This window comes from Acomys minous (genome assembly GCF_964271855.1).
Source record: "Acomys minous genome assembly, chromosome: 12".
NCBI lineage: Eukaryota > Metazoa > Chordata > Mammalia > Rodentia > Muridae > Acomys > Acomys minous.
The window spans coordinates 49246993-49262769 of record NC_140493.1 but is presented as its reverse complement, the minus strand read 5'-3'; the positions used below and the strand labels follow the sequence as shown (position 1 = coordinate 49262769).

Here is a 15777-nt window from a genome sequence, read left to right as displayed (position 1 = left end):
AGAAGGATTTACATTCAAGGATCTCAAGATCTCAGCCTAAGCATTCTCAGACAGCGTACTCACATACATCAAGAGCACCCACAAACCAAGTGCATATTGCATGGTGCCTACCACTAAATGTCAAGTCAACCGGCATGGTGTGAGCCAACCCAAAGTCAGAGACGAAGAGAAGCTACAGGTGCTGCTGAATCTTCTAGAGGGTGAGCCTGTGCTTTCCCCCGACCCCCTTCCCCCGGGCTCTGTCCCATGGCACTCTGGTCCACTTTAGCAGCTGGAGTTCAAGGGTCTCGAGATCAGGATCAGCAGCAGCAGCAGCAGAGGTTAAGATCCCATCTGAAAAGCAGCGTGCCTATAAGTGTAATTCAGCTCATACACTCTTATGAAGGTAGGAAAAGGTGACAAGAGAGGCTTGCCCTTCGGCCCAGCCCTCTCCTGTCCCAGTGCAGCCTCAAGCATCAGGCTTCACAAGCCTGACGTAGCTGTCTGAGAGGTGACACCTCTCCTTAAAGCCAGTTGCTGGACACTCAAAAGGAAAACAATCTTCTGCCCTCCCTAACCAACACAAGCTGAAGGAAGGAATCTTAAGTGACAACCCTGAAACCTCCTACTTCTCCGCTCTGCCAACAGCTGTGCTGCACCCACCCTCCCCAGGCTAAGCTCTGAGGGCCCAACACAGCACAAAGAAGCCACATTCCCTACGTAGAAGGGGCTTAGGTTTTCCTGGGAGTAGGAACTCCAAAAATCCATTGTGACTGACACGGTAGGATCAGTACAAAGCACTGTTAAAGAAGAGGGCGCACTCTGGGCACTGGGAACACAGATGAAGAAGGCATGAGTCCGTTCTGCTACATAGCAGACACAGAGCCTGGCCTGTAGCCTTCAGGGAGGCCATGTTTTGACACTAGGGAAAAGCCTTCATCGTCTAGATTCAGCAGTGCCCAGGATGTCCCTGCTCCCCATCGGGGTCACTCTGGAGTCCCTCTTCCCACCCCTGACTAGAACAATGTGCAGCGTGCGCCTAAGCTGGGCCGCAGTATCCAGGCTGTCTTTATTACAGCACTTACCACCATACAATATAAATGTCTTTTAATTTGGCTGCTTCCCCACTGTGTTGGAAACTCTTTAAGCAGGGATAACATATTAGCCAGCTCCGTGTTCCAGCACTTAGCCCAGCCTAGCCATGCTCCCAATACAGAAGGACGGAAGCCACCCCTAGCCTGAGGAGACTGGGGAGGGAAAACACATGCCCTGCCTGCCTGCTAGTGGTGCCCCTGAGAGGAAGGCTATAGTTTTCGCGGTGCAAAGCCATGCTTCATCTTTGTTTAGCTCCCCAACCCTACACTGGAAGTCACCCTGTGTGCTACCAAAACAGGTCAGCCAAGAATTCTTAGGCTGTCTTCTAAGTACCTCAAAAAAAGCACCCAAGAGCCATAATCTCCGGGCCTAGTACCCTGTGCTGAACTCCCTAAAGGAAGGAAACGGAAGCATGTGTGCTGCTAGCTCACCAGACTTGGGAAAAGGAAGGTTGACTGAATTTTAAGGACCTAACGATATATTTATTATCATTTCATACACATTCACCCAAGAGCATTTGGGGGGACTAAGACACTAAAGTCATCTGCGGTACTTATCACCAACAGAGTACAGAGCTTAACTTACAAGGGCTGAGAAAAGGACAGAATTATAGAACTGAACCATCCAAGACACAACCTAGCAACTGGTAAATTACACCTCTTAATTCTTTTTTTTTTTTTTTTTTTTTTTTTTTTGGTTTTTTTGAGACAGGGTTTCTCTGTGTAGCCTTGGCTGTCCTGGACTCGCTTTGTAGACCAGGCTGGCCTCGAACTCACAGCCATCCGCCTGCCTCTGCCTCCCGAGTGCTGGGATTAAAGGCGTGTGCCACCACGCCCGGCTTACACCTCTTAATTTTTATCTCTGTATTCTTCTACGTCACTGGAGACTGTGAAAATACTGAGCAAGGCTTTGGCCTGGTGGTGCATGCCTGGTAACCTCAGGACTGGGAGACTGAGGCAGAAAGATTGAATTCTAGATCTGTGTGAGGTGCTGAGTGACCTGATACCAGCCTAGGCTGCACAGATGAACACTTGAAATTCTGAATCTCTATTGGTTCTGTTTAGCATTTTGCTAAATGATGGGCATTAGGTCAAAAAGCCAAGAGAGTCTTTTCCCAGTGTGTGATGCAGACACTGCATCTGGGGATGCAGACACACTGAGGAATAAAGCCTCAGGCTTTTCATGTAAAAACAAAGAAAAGCAGTAAACAGTTGCTAACTGAACGGGATCCTCAGAAGGCCTAAGGTACCTCCAAGGGCAGCAGCCCCATGGAGGGCAGCAGTGTGCTCAGTTCACCCCACCACACAGTGGCCCTGGGGGGAACTGTGCACCGATCCGAAGACAGGACTGAGGTCACTTCCTGCTGCTGCCAACAAGCCAGAAGGCCTGCTGGTGGACGGAAGACCTGCTCAGGCACGCTCCAAACTCACTTTAGATGTCTAGGAATAACAATAGATACTAAAATTAAATAAGGAGACCATTTAGAAAAGCCTAGTTTGTTCCAGAGCCACTGGAGATGTCTTATGTGGGTGCAATCACATTTCTGTGTCTAAATACTGCTGTGTGCTGTGGCCAACAGGGCTCCACTTCACTGTCAAACACTGCTCCAATGCAGACAGTGTTTCAAGAGGTGACGATTCCTGGTGGCATTCCTTCCTCCGAGAACAAGGTCACTCCAGACAAAACCCTCTTGTCACCGCTCTCAAAAAGTCCCTTTATAAATACATTAAAGTAATACATTACATCAAGAAAAATGTGAGGGGAAAAAAAAAGATCTATCTTGCAACAAGAAGAAAAGTATAATCCTGAGATTGTTTTTCACCCAATTGACTGGTACTAAATCTTGCCTCTCTGCTGAGCCTGAAAAAGTCATCAAAGGCCACAGAAGGGAGGGGCCCGGGGCCATACCCCACAGTGCAGTTGGCCTTTAGCTGGGCTTTTACTAAGGAAGAGGCAGTCTGGGGAGATGGCTCCGTTTGTGTTTGCCATGTAAGCAAGAGAAACACAAGCCAAGAGCCAGCTGCAGCAGCACATGCAGCACCCTAGCAGTGGATAAGCGGACAACCAGAACCAGAACCAGAACCACGGGGCTCGTCAGTTTAGCTGATTCAGCACAGTCCAGCTTCAGTGGATGCTCCTGTCTGAAAATATACAGCAGAGCACAACTGAGAAGGACATCTATCTGATTTAGACCCCTGGCCTTTGTATGTGTGTGTGGTGTGTGTGCACATGCATGCATGCATGCATGTATGCACACATGCACACATGCACACATACCCTCTCTACCCCGCGCACAGAAGGCAACTCTCTTATTGTGCCACAAAAACTTACTCTCCTAACTTTACAAAATCATTTCCCCAATATAATAATACATAAAAAAGGGCTTAAAAGACTCTCATATTGCAAGTACATTGGCAAATTGTACGACATTGGAAAGACGTACATGAGAGAAAGAAGTGGTCCGCAGTTGATATAGCTCACAATTATCATTTGTTAGTTCAGACAAGCAGCGTCTACTGTGCCTCTCCTGGGGGTGACAGCAAAACTTTTACCTAATCTTGTGTTTAACCTTTAACATGAGATGAGTATGGGGTGGGCTGACTCCATGGCACACAGCTTGTTTTTATAAAGCCTGATCGCAATACACATACACGCGTACTCATTTATATACTGTCCACTGTGCGCTCTGCTCTCCCTATACTAATGGGAATCTAATAGAAGGCAAACCTCAAAAACATCTAGCCTTTGGTTTTTCCACAAAAACAAAACAAAACAAAAAACAAAAACCTGAGTTCCGCATGAAGACAATACAGACTTGCCTCAGACCTCTGTGTGCCAGACTGCTGAGGAAGGGGTCTGAAAGCAGTGTTACTGCAGCAGCCCAGACCCTGGTGTACATGAGCATTCCATGCTGAAAGAAACCAGGACACAGCATAAGACAGGGCTGACTTCAGAGCAAAGCAAATAAGCCCTGGCACAAGATGCTGCCCCAAATACCCAAATCCACAGACGCTCAATCCCCGTGTGTAAAACAGTGTGATGATTACTTACATTAAGCTGTTTGCATCCTCTCTGTCCACTAAATCAGCTCTATAATATGTATTAGTACCCAATACTATGTAATTGTATATGACTCACATAACAAAAAATATGTGCACGTCTAATAATGACTCTATATTTTCAAATATTTCTGATGTATCTTTGGTTAAAAACACTGATGTGGGACCCATGGACAAACCAGCTCTCTTCCCAAATGAAAATTCTTTCAAAAGGACCAAGGGGACAGGGCAAAGGGCTCCTAGTAACCACATGAGGGACAAATGTGAGCATCAGTTTATACAGTAAAGGCTCATAACTCATTGATTAAAACAATCCATGAATGCACAAAATAAGCAAGATAAAGTGAACAGAGGGAGGTAGGGAAAAGGAGTATGGAGAGAGAGAAAGCAAAACAAATGTCCTGTCCTGGAGAAATGCCAGTTGATAAATGTAGCTGGAGCGGCAGAGTTAGAAAAGTGCCATTTTATAAACACCACGCCCACAGCCATGCATCAGGTAGGAAGCATCAGCCAAAGTCTGTGAGGGACAGTTTGACAAGAGTGGAATCTTTAGCCTTAAAGTTATCTTCTCAGTAAAGCACAAGTAGTTATAAAAGGAGACAGTTTATTTTGGGGGAGATGACAGCATAACTACCACAGGTCACCAAATTGATCACCAGTGCCTTGAAGCTTCTGGCACCATGTGTCCTCATGCACAGAGGACACACCGTCTCCTCTGCAACAGGGCAAAAGAATGGGACAGCCCAAACTTAACGATGCTATCCCAGGAACACTGGCATGGCCTCAGGGGTCGGGGAAGGCAGAGGGCTGGTGACACTAAAACACTGGGAACAGGACAGCTGGATGCAACATATGCACCGGATCTGGACCCCTCGTGGGCAGAAATGGAACAAGTGGCAAAGACAGGTATGGAATTGAGTGAGAGGCCAGCATCACGTATGAACTTGTATAGTGCTGCAAGAGCAGGCCCTTCCTGTTAGAGGAATATGTAGAGATGTTAAACAATCAGAGCCAATGCCGAGTAACACATGCATCTCGCCATCAGGAGAGTCATGAACGTACAGCGAAGACACCGGAAGAAACTACAGCAAATGTTAGTTAACGCGGTGAAGCCACACAGATGGTGTAAAGGAGTCTTAGCACTATCCTTTTAATATAAATATAATATAAATATTAAAATAATATAAACATAAACATAAAATAAAGCTTATATATAAGCTTTAAAGCACTTCAAAATAAATCTTTAACGCCAAGGGGGAAAGAAGTATATTGAATATTGGAGGAAGAGGAGACAGATACATAGCTACAAGGTAGCATCAAAGGCAGGAACATGAAGATGTGGGGAAACAGAAAAGTCAGAGAAGTTACATGCAATGCGGCTGGCACCAAGTCACTGACCGTACAGTTCTCAGCATCTAGCTCAAAAAGCAACCTGGTCCTGAGAAATGCAGAGAAAGCATCCTAACCCTGTGAGCTCTACCACAGCACATAACCCTCTCTGTGAACAGTCTTTAGCATGTTTCCCTCCCAGACAGGGTCCTGACCATCCAATGAGATACAATGTGAGGGTAAAAGAGGAGGCTGCAGAAGCCAGCTCTGTGGTTAGGAGCTCCTGCTCCTCCTGCTAAGGCCACAGATCTGTTCCCAGCACCCACAGGGCAACTCACAAGCCAGCTTCAAGAGATCTGATGCCCTCATACGGACTTTCCAGGCATGCACACAAACACACACACACGAAATAATAATATCTTTAAAAGGATTTATTGATATATTAAAAACGATAACGAAGGCAAGGGCAAGGATGACGGCAGCAGCCATTTTTGCTCTATGCTCTCTACACACCCAGTGTGCCACAGCGACTCCTAGTGGCACCACACTGACACACCACACACACACACCAGAGCACATGTATGTGTTTATTCATCATTTTCCAGACAGAAAACTGAGGCTAAGAAGAACTAGTGCAGCCACAAAGGCAGAACTAAGACATGATCCCACATTTGCTGACACAAAACTATCCTGTTCTGCATAATAGTCTGAGTTTTACCCAGGGATCATTTCCGCTAACTGTGGCTTACAAGCAGCATCGAGCTAAGACAAAGGTTTTTTCTAAGTGGGTAACTTCTGTTTATGCTCCCTGGGCACAAATGGACTTTGAAAGCAAGAGACAAGGAAATGAGGGCAGTAAGAAAGCCCAGGCCCTCCCCACAGAAAGCAGGGAATCAACTTTGCACTGGTCAACTTAGGCAAGGGCTGGGGAGTGATATAAAAGCCAGCTCATGGGGACCAAAGAAGACCAGGTGAGGACCCCACGTTAGGTACCACTGTCCCTTCATCTCAGTGACAACAAACGAGCTAAACACAGAGACAATACTGTCCCGGCTCAACTTAGCGGTATTAAATATTCACAATTCAATTCAGTTGTTCAAAGTGCCCCAATACATACTACTTCCAGCAAAGAAAACGAACTTTTGGAATTCTTAACAGTCTCTAGATATGGTGACCCAGTAGTCAGTCCAGTTAAAAATCACTTTAAAAGAGAGCCGTGTTTGTTTTCAAATCACTGCGGCGGCTCTGTGCCTACCCCTGATGGGCCCTCTAACTTACCACTCAACCCCACGGCCGCTCATGAATCATTTTCTTTCTGTCACTTGCTTACACACTGTCATAATGACATACCAACTAATTGTGAAAACTGTAATTCCCCTTCCAAGAGTGTGCAATGGCCCCTTGCCACAAGGCAGACCATCCTGGTATTTCTTTATAAGGTGTCCACCCTAGTGTTTCTACAGTCTTTCACTGGGTCACAGAGCCCTCTCTAAGTTAGCCTCATGGCTCACTCAGATGATCCCATGACCACTCTTACTTTATCTGTAGAATGAGATGGACAAAACCAACTATATTCAGTAGTACCAAGACTAAAAGAAATGTGGGAAAAGCACACTAGCAATGGAGCACTGCACCTCTTAGGAACCCAGAAACACTAGCAACTAGACAAAAACACTCCACTGTACCCTGAAATGCTGCCCAGGAAATAAACCAAATCTGAAAAAAAAAATAGTATCAATGCATGAAAACCCAGAGAAAGACAAGCTTGTACATCAACACTCATTTCAGTTCAAAAGTTAGAACAGGTGGAAGAAGGATCTGCAGCTAGGTGGAGCGCCATCTAGTGGAAGAAATGCAGATCACAGCCATATATCATGTACAGAACACCAGGAAAAGGAGAGTGAAAATTGCCCCTTCTAATTTCTCAATAGGACCTCAAACCAACAGTGACCCCAAGTGTAGGATTTATGCCGAAAGGAGATACAAAGAGGTTGCTCTCTCACAACTACACACTTTGCCATACCAAGGAAGAGCATCACTAATATGCCAGAACACCTCTAAAATCCTAAAAATAGCAGCAGGGGCTCCTTGGTAGAAACCATGGAAATTTACAGCCTCCCTCCTCAGAGCAAGCTCTCTTGTGCTGAGGAAGCAGTGCCCACACATGCCCTAAGCTGTGGTCATAAAAATGTTTATGCAACTTCATTTGTTAAATTAGGCTTTGGCACTCCAGGAGGCAGAGGCAGGTGGATCTCTATGAGTTGGAGACTAGCCTGGTATAGAAAGTTAGCCTAGGACAGCCAGGGTTACAAAGAAAAGCCTTGTCTCAAGAAAAACAAAACCAACACAAAACAGAACAAAATTTAGGCATCCAGTGCTTTGCCTGGACTAGCATAATGAAACCTACCCTTGCTGCTGATTCTGGTGGGGATGAAAGTAGCTTCCTAAGCCAGGATTTTCTCTTTCCGGTACTGTGTCCAGGGCTGGAACACTAAAAACCCTCTCATATCATAACACTGCTGCCGTAGGCAGCAGGGCTAAAATCAGTGTGTAACCACTGGACTCATATACCTGTCTTGGGCCAGTCTACAAAAACAACAGGGAATAATATAGGCCCACCATATTCTGCACTACACATGTATAACACAGCAACCATACACACATGGGGTCCTCAAGCTGCAGATGGACAAACTGAGGGTGTGACAAACTAGGCAATTGGGCAATCCTGAACGGTGTCACCTTCTGTAATCACAGGATTCTTTCTGCACAGTTTGCCCCTGGTTAGGTTGCCCATTCCCTATGTAACAATGGCGCCCACCGGTCTCCACACTGGCAGCAAGCAGTCTACCCGCTGTACCACACAGACTCTCTTCTGCTCAGCAGATCACCTGGGGAAAGCTTCGCACTTATTAAGGAGCTGTAGTTACCATAGTCACATTGCTGTACCCAAACTACCTGAGGCTCCAAGTGCACCGCAAGCAACCTTCATACCATCTCACCTGCTTTACCTCGGTTTCTCCCCCTCCCCCCTCCCCCCCTCCCTCCCTCTCTCTCTCTCTTTCTCCACTCCCCCCCCCTCTCTCTCTCTCTCATGGAACTATGTGATTTTGTGTGTTAACATTCTTTTTCTTCTTCCTTTTTGAGCCAGGCTTGAAAGGATGAGGACTTTCCCTACACCACAGACCGAGTAAGAATCTAAGACACTCTGAACCAGTTGATCCCCTGGCAGACCAAGAACTAAAAGCAAAGAGCTCTCCAGTTCCACAGGAGTCCTTCCACACAGCAGGCCCTGAGAGAAGACTTCGCTCACATGTTCTCTATGCCATGCTGGCCTGCTTCCTCTGACTCCCGACATGCAAGCCTAAGCCAACCTCCTCACCTTGAACACCCAACAAATGCTCAACAGTGTGGCTGGAGAGCCCAGAACACAGTGGGTGGCCTTTCTTTTAGAGTACATTTTCAGACACCTCTTTTAAAAATTCATCATCACCAATGGAAGTTCCTAATGGGCTTCTACCATAATCAAACTTTTATTTAAAAACAACACTGAATAACAGCCTTTTATATCCTTTCTTAAAGTATCCTTTCAAAGACTGAGGTTCCAGTCTGAGCGTGGGCACCATTTCCACTGCTTTTTCCATTTTGGAGCAGAGATGCTTCATTAGGGGGCAAAAAAGGAGGCAAGGTAAGGATAAAAATACAGACCTTGCAGGACCCTGTGTGGGTCAGAGATAGCGCACAGCGAGCACAGGCCACTAAAGAGGCCTTTCATGTGGTAGCTTGTATTTTAACCATTTATAACCACTGCGACAGAGCTGAGAGCACCTTGCTTACCGCTTTGGTTAAAAAAAAAAAGTATGTCATTTTCTGTTCTTTCAGTCGGATGGATGACAAGTGACAATGAGGTCTTTAGATACTACACTGGCTGGTTTTAGGTGTCAATCTGACGCAAGCTAGAGTCATCAGAAAAGACGCCTCAGTGAAAAAACACCTCCATGAGATCCAGGTGAAAGGCATTTTCTCTATTTGTGAGCCATGGAGGGGAACCCAGCTCATTGTGGGTGGGGACATCCCTCGGCTAGTGTCCTGAGTTCTATAAAACACATGCGCAAGGCAAGAGGAGCAAGCCAGTGAGCAGCACCTCTCCATGGCCTCTGCATCAGCTCCTGCCTCTAGGTTCCTGCCCTGCTTGAATTCCTGCCCTGACTTCCTCCAATGATGGGCTATGATATGGAAGTGTAAGCCTAAAAGTTAAACCCTTTCCTGCCCAACTTGCTTTTTGGGCCATGGTGTTTCACCACAGCAATAGAAATCCATGCTAAGACAGGCACCCAAGTTGAAGCTGGCATTCACAGCAGTTCAGTTGGTCCTCTGACTTCCAGGTTCAGGGCCTCGGTGGCACACACCTTTAATCCAAGTACTCAGGAAATGAGGCAGGAGGGTGGATCTTTATGAACTTAAGGCCAGCTTGGTCTACTTTATGAGTTCTGGGACAGGCAGGGTTACATAGTGAGGCCCTGTTTAAAAAAAAAAAAAGAAAGAAAAGGAAAGAAAAGAATGAAGGAAGGAAAGAAAAGAGAAAAACAAAAGAAAGAAAAAGAAAAGAAAAGAAAAAGTTTCTGGTTGTCACCTGGAATAGCAAATTCACTCCTTCAGAATTATAAAACAAGTGCTGAGAGCTTCCAGGAGTCTAGTTTGACTGTCTTTTTGTTTTTACGTGTGTGTTTTTTTTTCCCCCAATCATTTCTTTATGGATTTGAGAAGGAAAACTGATTGCTCTGGAGTGCACTGACTTAACAAATCCTCAGGAAAGAATAAAAGTAAATAAACATCTGATTCGAAGCAGAGCTGACAATATCTTCTCATTATCTCCTGAAAAAGACCCCTACTGTTCCTCCACAGGTAGGACACCCCCACCCACCCACCCCCCACCCCCGGTATGCTCTCCTGCTGCTGTGCTTAAAGCCTCCCTTCCCTCCTTCCTGCTGTTGAGATAGAGACCTCATCCCCACCCCCAGGCCTGGTGCTCCACAGACATTAGGAACAGAGTTCCTCTGTGGCTCTGCATTTCCAGCGCACAATCACTCTTCCACCTGTATGCTAATTATTGCACAACTGTGAAGGCTGGAGGTCATGGCCCAAGCATGAGACTTGATGCTATGACCTGGACACAAGGACCGGTTAAGACCAGGTCGTCTCGCACAGCAACCTGATAAGAGCTAAACAGCATCATCACTACAGGACAAAGGTAAGCACCAGGAGAAAAAGGTAAGCATCACTGGAGCCAAGGGAAAAAAGCAATGAGGCCCTCCCCTTCAGTGGAGAGAGGAAAGGAGACAGGAGAACCAAAGCAGAAATCTGAAGGGGAAGAATAAAAATAATTAAAATAGACACCATATCATGTACCTTTCAACCCAGTGTGGTCAGGGAGAAAAAGAAGGAATGGCACATCTGGAAGCCAAGCTTTCCAAGTGTCTGCCAGCTTTAAGCAACAGGACCTTCACTTGCCAGACCTCCAAGGGTCAGAACAGAATGCCACGGCAAAACCAACAACCAAGCTTTGCCTTGAGTCTCACGTCCTGAAAGTGTACCACTTCAGACTATTCTACACTAAAACCCCGGCCCAAAGGCCTCTCCACGCCTGGGTATCGGCAGTAATCACAACACAAGCATCCCCTGGGGCGAGAAGGGTTTCAGAAACGTTGTTCTAGCCCCTCTGCGCCTTGAGGTGACTCAGTATCCCAGAAGATCATCTAGGGACTAAGTTCCTGAGGAAAAGAGATGTTTATAAAACTGAAACTCGTTTTCTCCCGCCGTGGAGCACAGGGCCCTCAAGTTCTCCATCTCTTCTCCGGTACCCAGCACAAAAAGCCAGGTACACAGGCTGGGCCCCCAAGGTCCATGCGCTGGAACACTGACACGCTCTATAAGATGCATAAAACTCAGAAGTGGCTGACCTCCAACTGAGTCACTGCATCCATTTCCTACAAAAACAAACCACAACACTCACAACCAGAAGAGAAACAATTTTAAACACACACACACACACACACACACACACACACACACACACACACACACACAAAATAACGGCAGGTTCCCCTGGATGGAGCGGAGAATCACACTCCGAAGCATATTTGTACCACACCTAAACACCACTCTGCTACTCTCACTGCCGAGCCCCCACTGTACAAGTCTGAGCACATTTAACCCAAACAAAAAGGTTTTTTCATTACAAAGAAATATGGGCTAATGGTCCTCTCTCTGTACATACATAGCCTAATTAATGCAAAGAACCCTAATATTTGAGAAATTGAGGTAACATGAAAACCATTATTTTGAAATAGCAACAAAGCCTCTATCAGTGTGGACACACAGACTGCCTCACTTGCAGCCTTCACTCCACTTGGCCAGGAATAGCCACCAATCCATCTATTATCAGGTAATTAAAAACACGGGGTTGTGCCTTGGACAGGGAGCCATCCAAACCTTCACCAGAATGCTAGAGTAAATCAGCACACAAGACATTTGGAGAGGGTTTCCTAAGTGGGAATACCTCCTACTGACAAATGCAACACAAGTACGCAACACCACTCTCCTCTCCAACTAACCTCCCGAGCAAGAAGCACAGCAGCAGTTCACTGGGTAGGCACAACTGTAGGAGCAGGCGGGGAACAGTGAGAGAACACCAGAGTCGGACTCTGGTGTCCGATTTCTTCCATTTCTTACCAAGCCTGACTTCCATCTTAATGTCAATGAGACACTCTCCTTACTTTTGTTGGCAGATGAAATTTTACATTTGGGGCAAAGAAAGGGAAGCAGCTACCTTTGGAAATCAAAAGTCAATTCAATAACTCACGTCCGTCATGAAACACGGTCCTGGAGAAAAGGCTGAGGCTACCTACACTAGCTGAGAGTGTACCTGACAGCATATCCACCCAAGCCCTTACTTAAAGACGGGAACAACAGTGGTATCTCAGCCGGGGCGCTGATCAATGTTTATGAATACTGCATTCTGAAATGACTTCGTCTCATTTATAAACTGTCTCATTATCCTGCGGTGCTGATTATTAAGCTAAAATACTGGTCGCCTGAGGGCTTTAATTCACAGGTGCCTTGGCCTCAGAATTAAATCTACAGTGAAGGTCTGATTCTTCAAGGAAGTACAGAAAGAGATCACTGTCTTTTACAGAAGAACATCAGTCTTTCTAAAGGACCTTCTATTTCCCTCTCTTACATTAAGTTAAACAGGGACAATCATATTCGCTGTATTGATTTCAACAGTGTTTTAAATTAGCATGCAAGAAGAGTTCATTTCCTCTTTTTGGGGAGTCACATGTAGAAAGAAGACTGCCTCTCAAATTAGAAGATACAGGTTCAAATCAATTCTCAGTGCCTACAGGCAGCAGCGGGGGCCCCAGCAGCCTCCCAAGAAAGCACTGACTGTCTTGCCCACAGGCAGTGTAAGGATGGAACCAGGTACCAAGTGCTTGGAGAAACTTCGTAAAAACTGTGTTAAACCATAAGGGCTGCGAGCTTTGGAGATATTAGTCTCTCCGTACGTGTCACACCGTGGTAAAGGTTCACAGTGCCGACCATTCCCTACTGTGGGAAATTCCAGCATAACCTCTAAAAAGAGACTTTCTTCACAGAAAAAAAAATACCAAAATAAGAATAACAATGCTTTCATATGACCAGGAAGAAGGTGGCTATCAGATTTCAAATGAAACTTTGCCAAAACTCACCCAAATGCTGACTTCAGACGTGATTTTTTTAAAAAAGGTACTTGAAACATTAGAGTTACATAACAGACCATAATTAATATTTTAAATGGCAGAGTTCTGTGCTCTGGGTATCAGCCTCCGTCTCAAGTCATGTAAAAACTCACGGTGGCAGAAGCACGCTAGCAGCAGGGCTTCCTTCATCGGTAAGAAGTGTACTTCTTACAAGAATTACGCTCCTGATGAAAGGCAAGGCAACCAAGTTCAACACAAAACAAGCCCTAAATAACACCTCCTGGTATCTGGTTCAGGAGACGGAGCCATTATTAACACCAGCAGACACAGGAACCCACACATCTGTGAACATCTACACAGCACACGGCTAGGACTTTGAGAATAACTCATTACCCTTTAAACCCGGTTTTCCTGATTGAGTACAACCCAAGTTTGATTTGGTCCCTCCGCTCGGCAAACTGTACTTGGTTTCACAGTGCAGGCCGTTTCTAGTCCACGGATCTCACACAATGTACAAAGAAATTTCTTACAGAGATGACAGCCCAGCAGGCAGCAAAAGATATATGTAAATCATAAAGAGTGAAGAGTACAAATCTAACTGCAGGAATCTAACTACAAAACTCTTCACAAGGACCAGGCAGTAGGACTTAAATTCTTTTCCACTAATTGAGGAGTGAATGCCCATTACTCACAAGCCTGTTATATTAAAGAAATCAAAATAAGCATGCCATTAACGGACGGGGCTGGCAAACATATTTCTGTTCAACAATTCAAAGACGCTTAAAAATCACGACAACAGCCGACTCCTGGCAACTGTCTACAATAGGCAAGTAGCAGAGGTCGTGGTTCTAAAATATGGGTATCTACACGCAAATAGAACATGTCTGCCTCATCTTTCTCTCACAACAATAAGAGTCGGGGCCAGCACCGAGAGCAGTATACGCCTAAGAACCACTACACAGAGTGATTCATAAAATGGTTACAGATCTGACCAGATAAAAAGACTCTGTCGTTTCCTTGAAGGAAAAACAAAACAAATAAAAAGCCCAGGGGTTCCCAGCCCATCTGCCTCTGAAACGTTTATCCTAGACGCGGGTGTGTAGTAAGCAGATAGCTCCCGGGGAGGCAGGCTTCATTTACCTTCCATCCCAGCAGATGATTCAGGAAGCCAGAGGAGAAGTAGACCCGAAGAGCACTGGTCCTAGGTAGGCGTGCCTCCATAAAGCCCAGGGTCCCTGTCCTTGGCACTTCCCCGGTTCCTTTCCCACCCGCGCTGCTTGGAGGAGTGTAAAAAAAAATAATGGCACAGGCGGGTGGTTCCTTTGGCAATGTGCTCAGCCTCAAGCCTGCCACCAAAGAGGGGTCACCCGCCCAGCTTGTCTCAAAGAGAGGAAGGACGAGCAAGAACTGGCTCTCTGGCGAGCCTCCTCTCCCAAACTGAGTCCTCCAAGGGCCGCCTGACTGCGAGGCTAGCATGAGTGCCCGCCCCCAGGAACGGCAAACTGCCCAGCCGGTGGCTCACACACACACACACACACACACACACACACACACACACACACACACACACACACACGCAACCGTGGGAGAGGGGCTGGGCTCCTCCCTTGGTGCCGCTGGGCTCCTCTCCTCTATATCGTGCCTGAAGGATCTGACCCTAAACCTTTTCCAAGGTCCCCAAACTTCACTAACAACCCAAGCACCTGTTCCCATCACGTCCTACGCAACCCATTCACTCAAGCCCATCCATTTCCCTGCAGCGCTTTTTTCCAGCTCCTTGGACACCCTAAACAGCCCAGGTCCCGGGGCGCCCCACTCTCCCTCTCCAGTGGGCTCACCCAGGGTCCGCCCAGACACAGGCTCCTACACACTTGCTGTCCTCCGCCCAGAAGTTTCCCCTGGGTCCACCAGGGTCCCCACGGGTGCGCCTCCAGTCCGGTGCAGATGCCCGGCCTCCGGCCTCCTCCCTCCTCCCCGGAGCCGGCAGCGCGGGTGCCGTTAACGGCTGGCACGCTCACCTCGGTTCACTAGGCGCAGGGCGTGCGTGAAGGAGGGGTCCAGAGAGTCCTTCTCCGCCATCAGCTCCGGCAGGTACTTCTCCTCCATGCTCTCTGGCCGCCGGGCCCGCTTCTCCGCCCCGCGGCGCGCGCGCGCCAGCCGCCCCGCAGCCCGAGCCGCCCGCCCCCGGCGGCGCGGACCCCGCCAGGCGCCTCGGCGGCCAAGCCGGGCGGGCGGCCGGGCGGCGGCGGCGGCGGCTCGGGGCGGGCGGCGGCCGCTCAGCCCGGCCCCGTGGAGCCCCAGATCACCGCCCTGCGGGCCACGGGGTGCACGGCGGCGGGATGAGCGAAAAGAGCTGGCCGGCGAAGCGAGGAGCGCTCGCCGGACTCGTCCGCCAGCCGCGGTGATGCTTAGGTCTGCTGCGACCCGCCCCGCGCGCCGCCCCGCGCGCTCTGAGCTGCCACCGCGCGGTGTCCCGCGCCCTCCCCCGCCCCGCCCGCCGCGCCTGCGCGCTGTGCCGACCGCCCGGCGCGCGCCGCCTCGTGGGGGCACTGGGGCTGCGCGGGCTCGCGGCGGGGTTG

General features: G+C 47.8%; 1 protein-coding gene across 4 annotated transcripts in view; it reads right to left on the bottom strand.

Moving 5' to 3' along the window:
* Positions 1–15403, bottom strand: part of KHDRBS3 (KH RNA binding domain containing, signal transduction associated 3) — a 156342-nt gene extending 140939 nt beyond the window's left edge. For 2 of the 4 annotated variants that reach the window (XR_014773343.1, XM_084751233.1), the window contains exon 1: positions 15217–15403. Coding sequence is in view for 2 of the 4 variants with exons in the window: in XM_084751233.1 (XP_084607359.1) it covers positions 15217–15304 (88 nt within the window). In the remaining 2 variants the exon portion in view is untranslated. Of the gene's footprint in view, positions 1–14338; positions 14609–15036; positions 15173–15216 lie in introns of those variants that run through there. The other 2 variants (XM_084751236.1, XM_084751235.1) reach the window with 2 other exon arrangements.
* Positions 15404–15777: the final 374 nt, after the last annotated feature.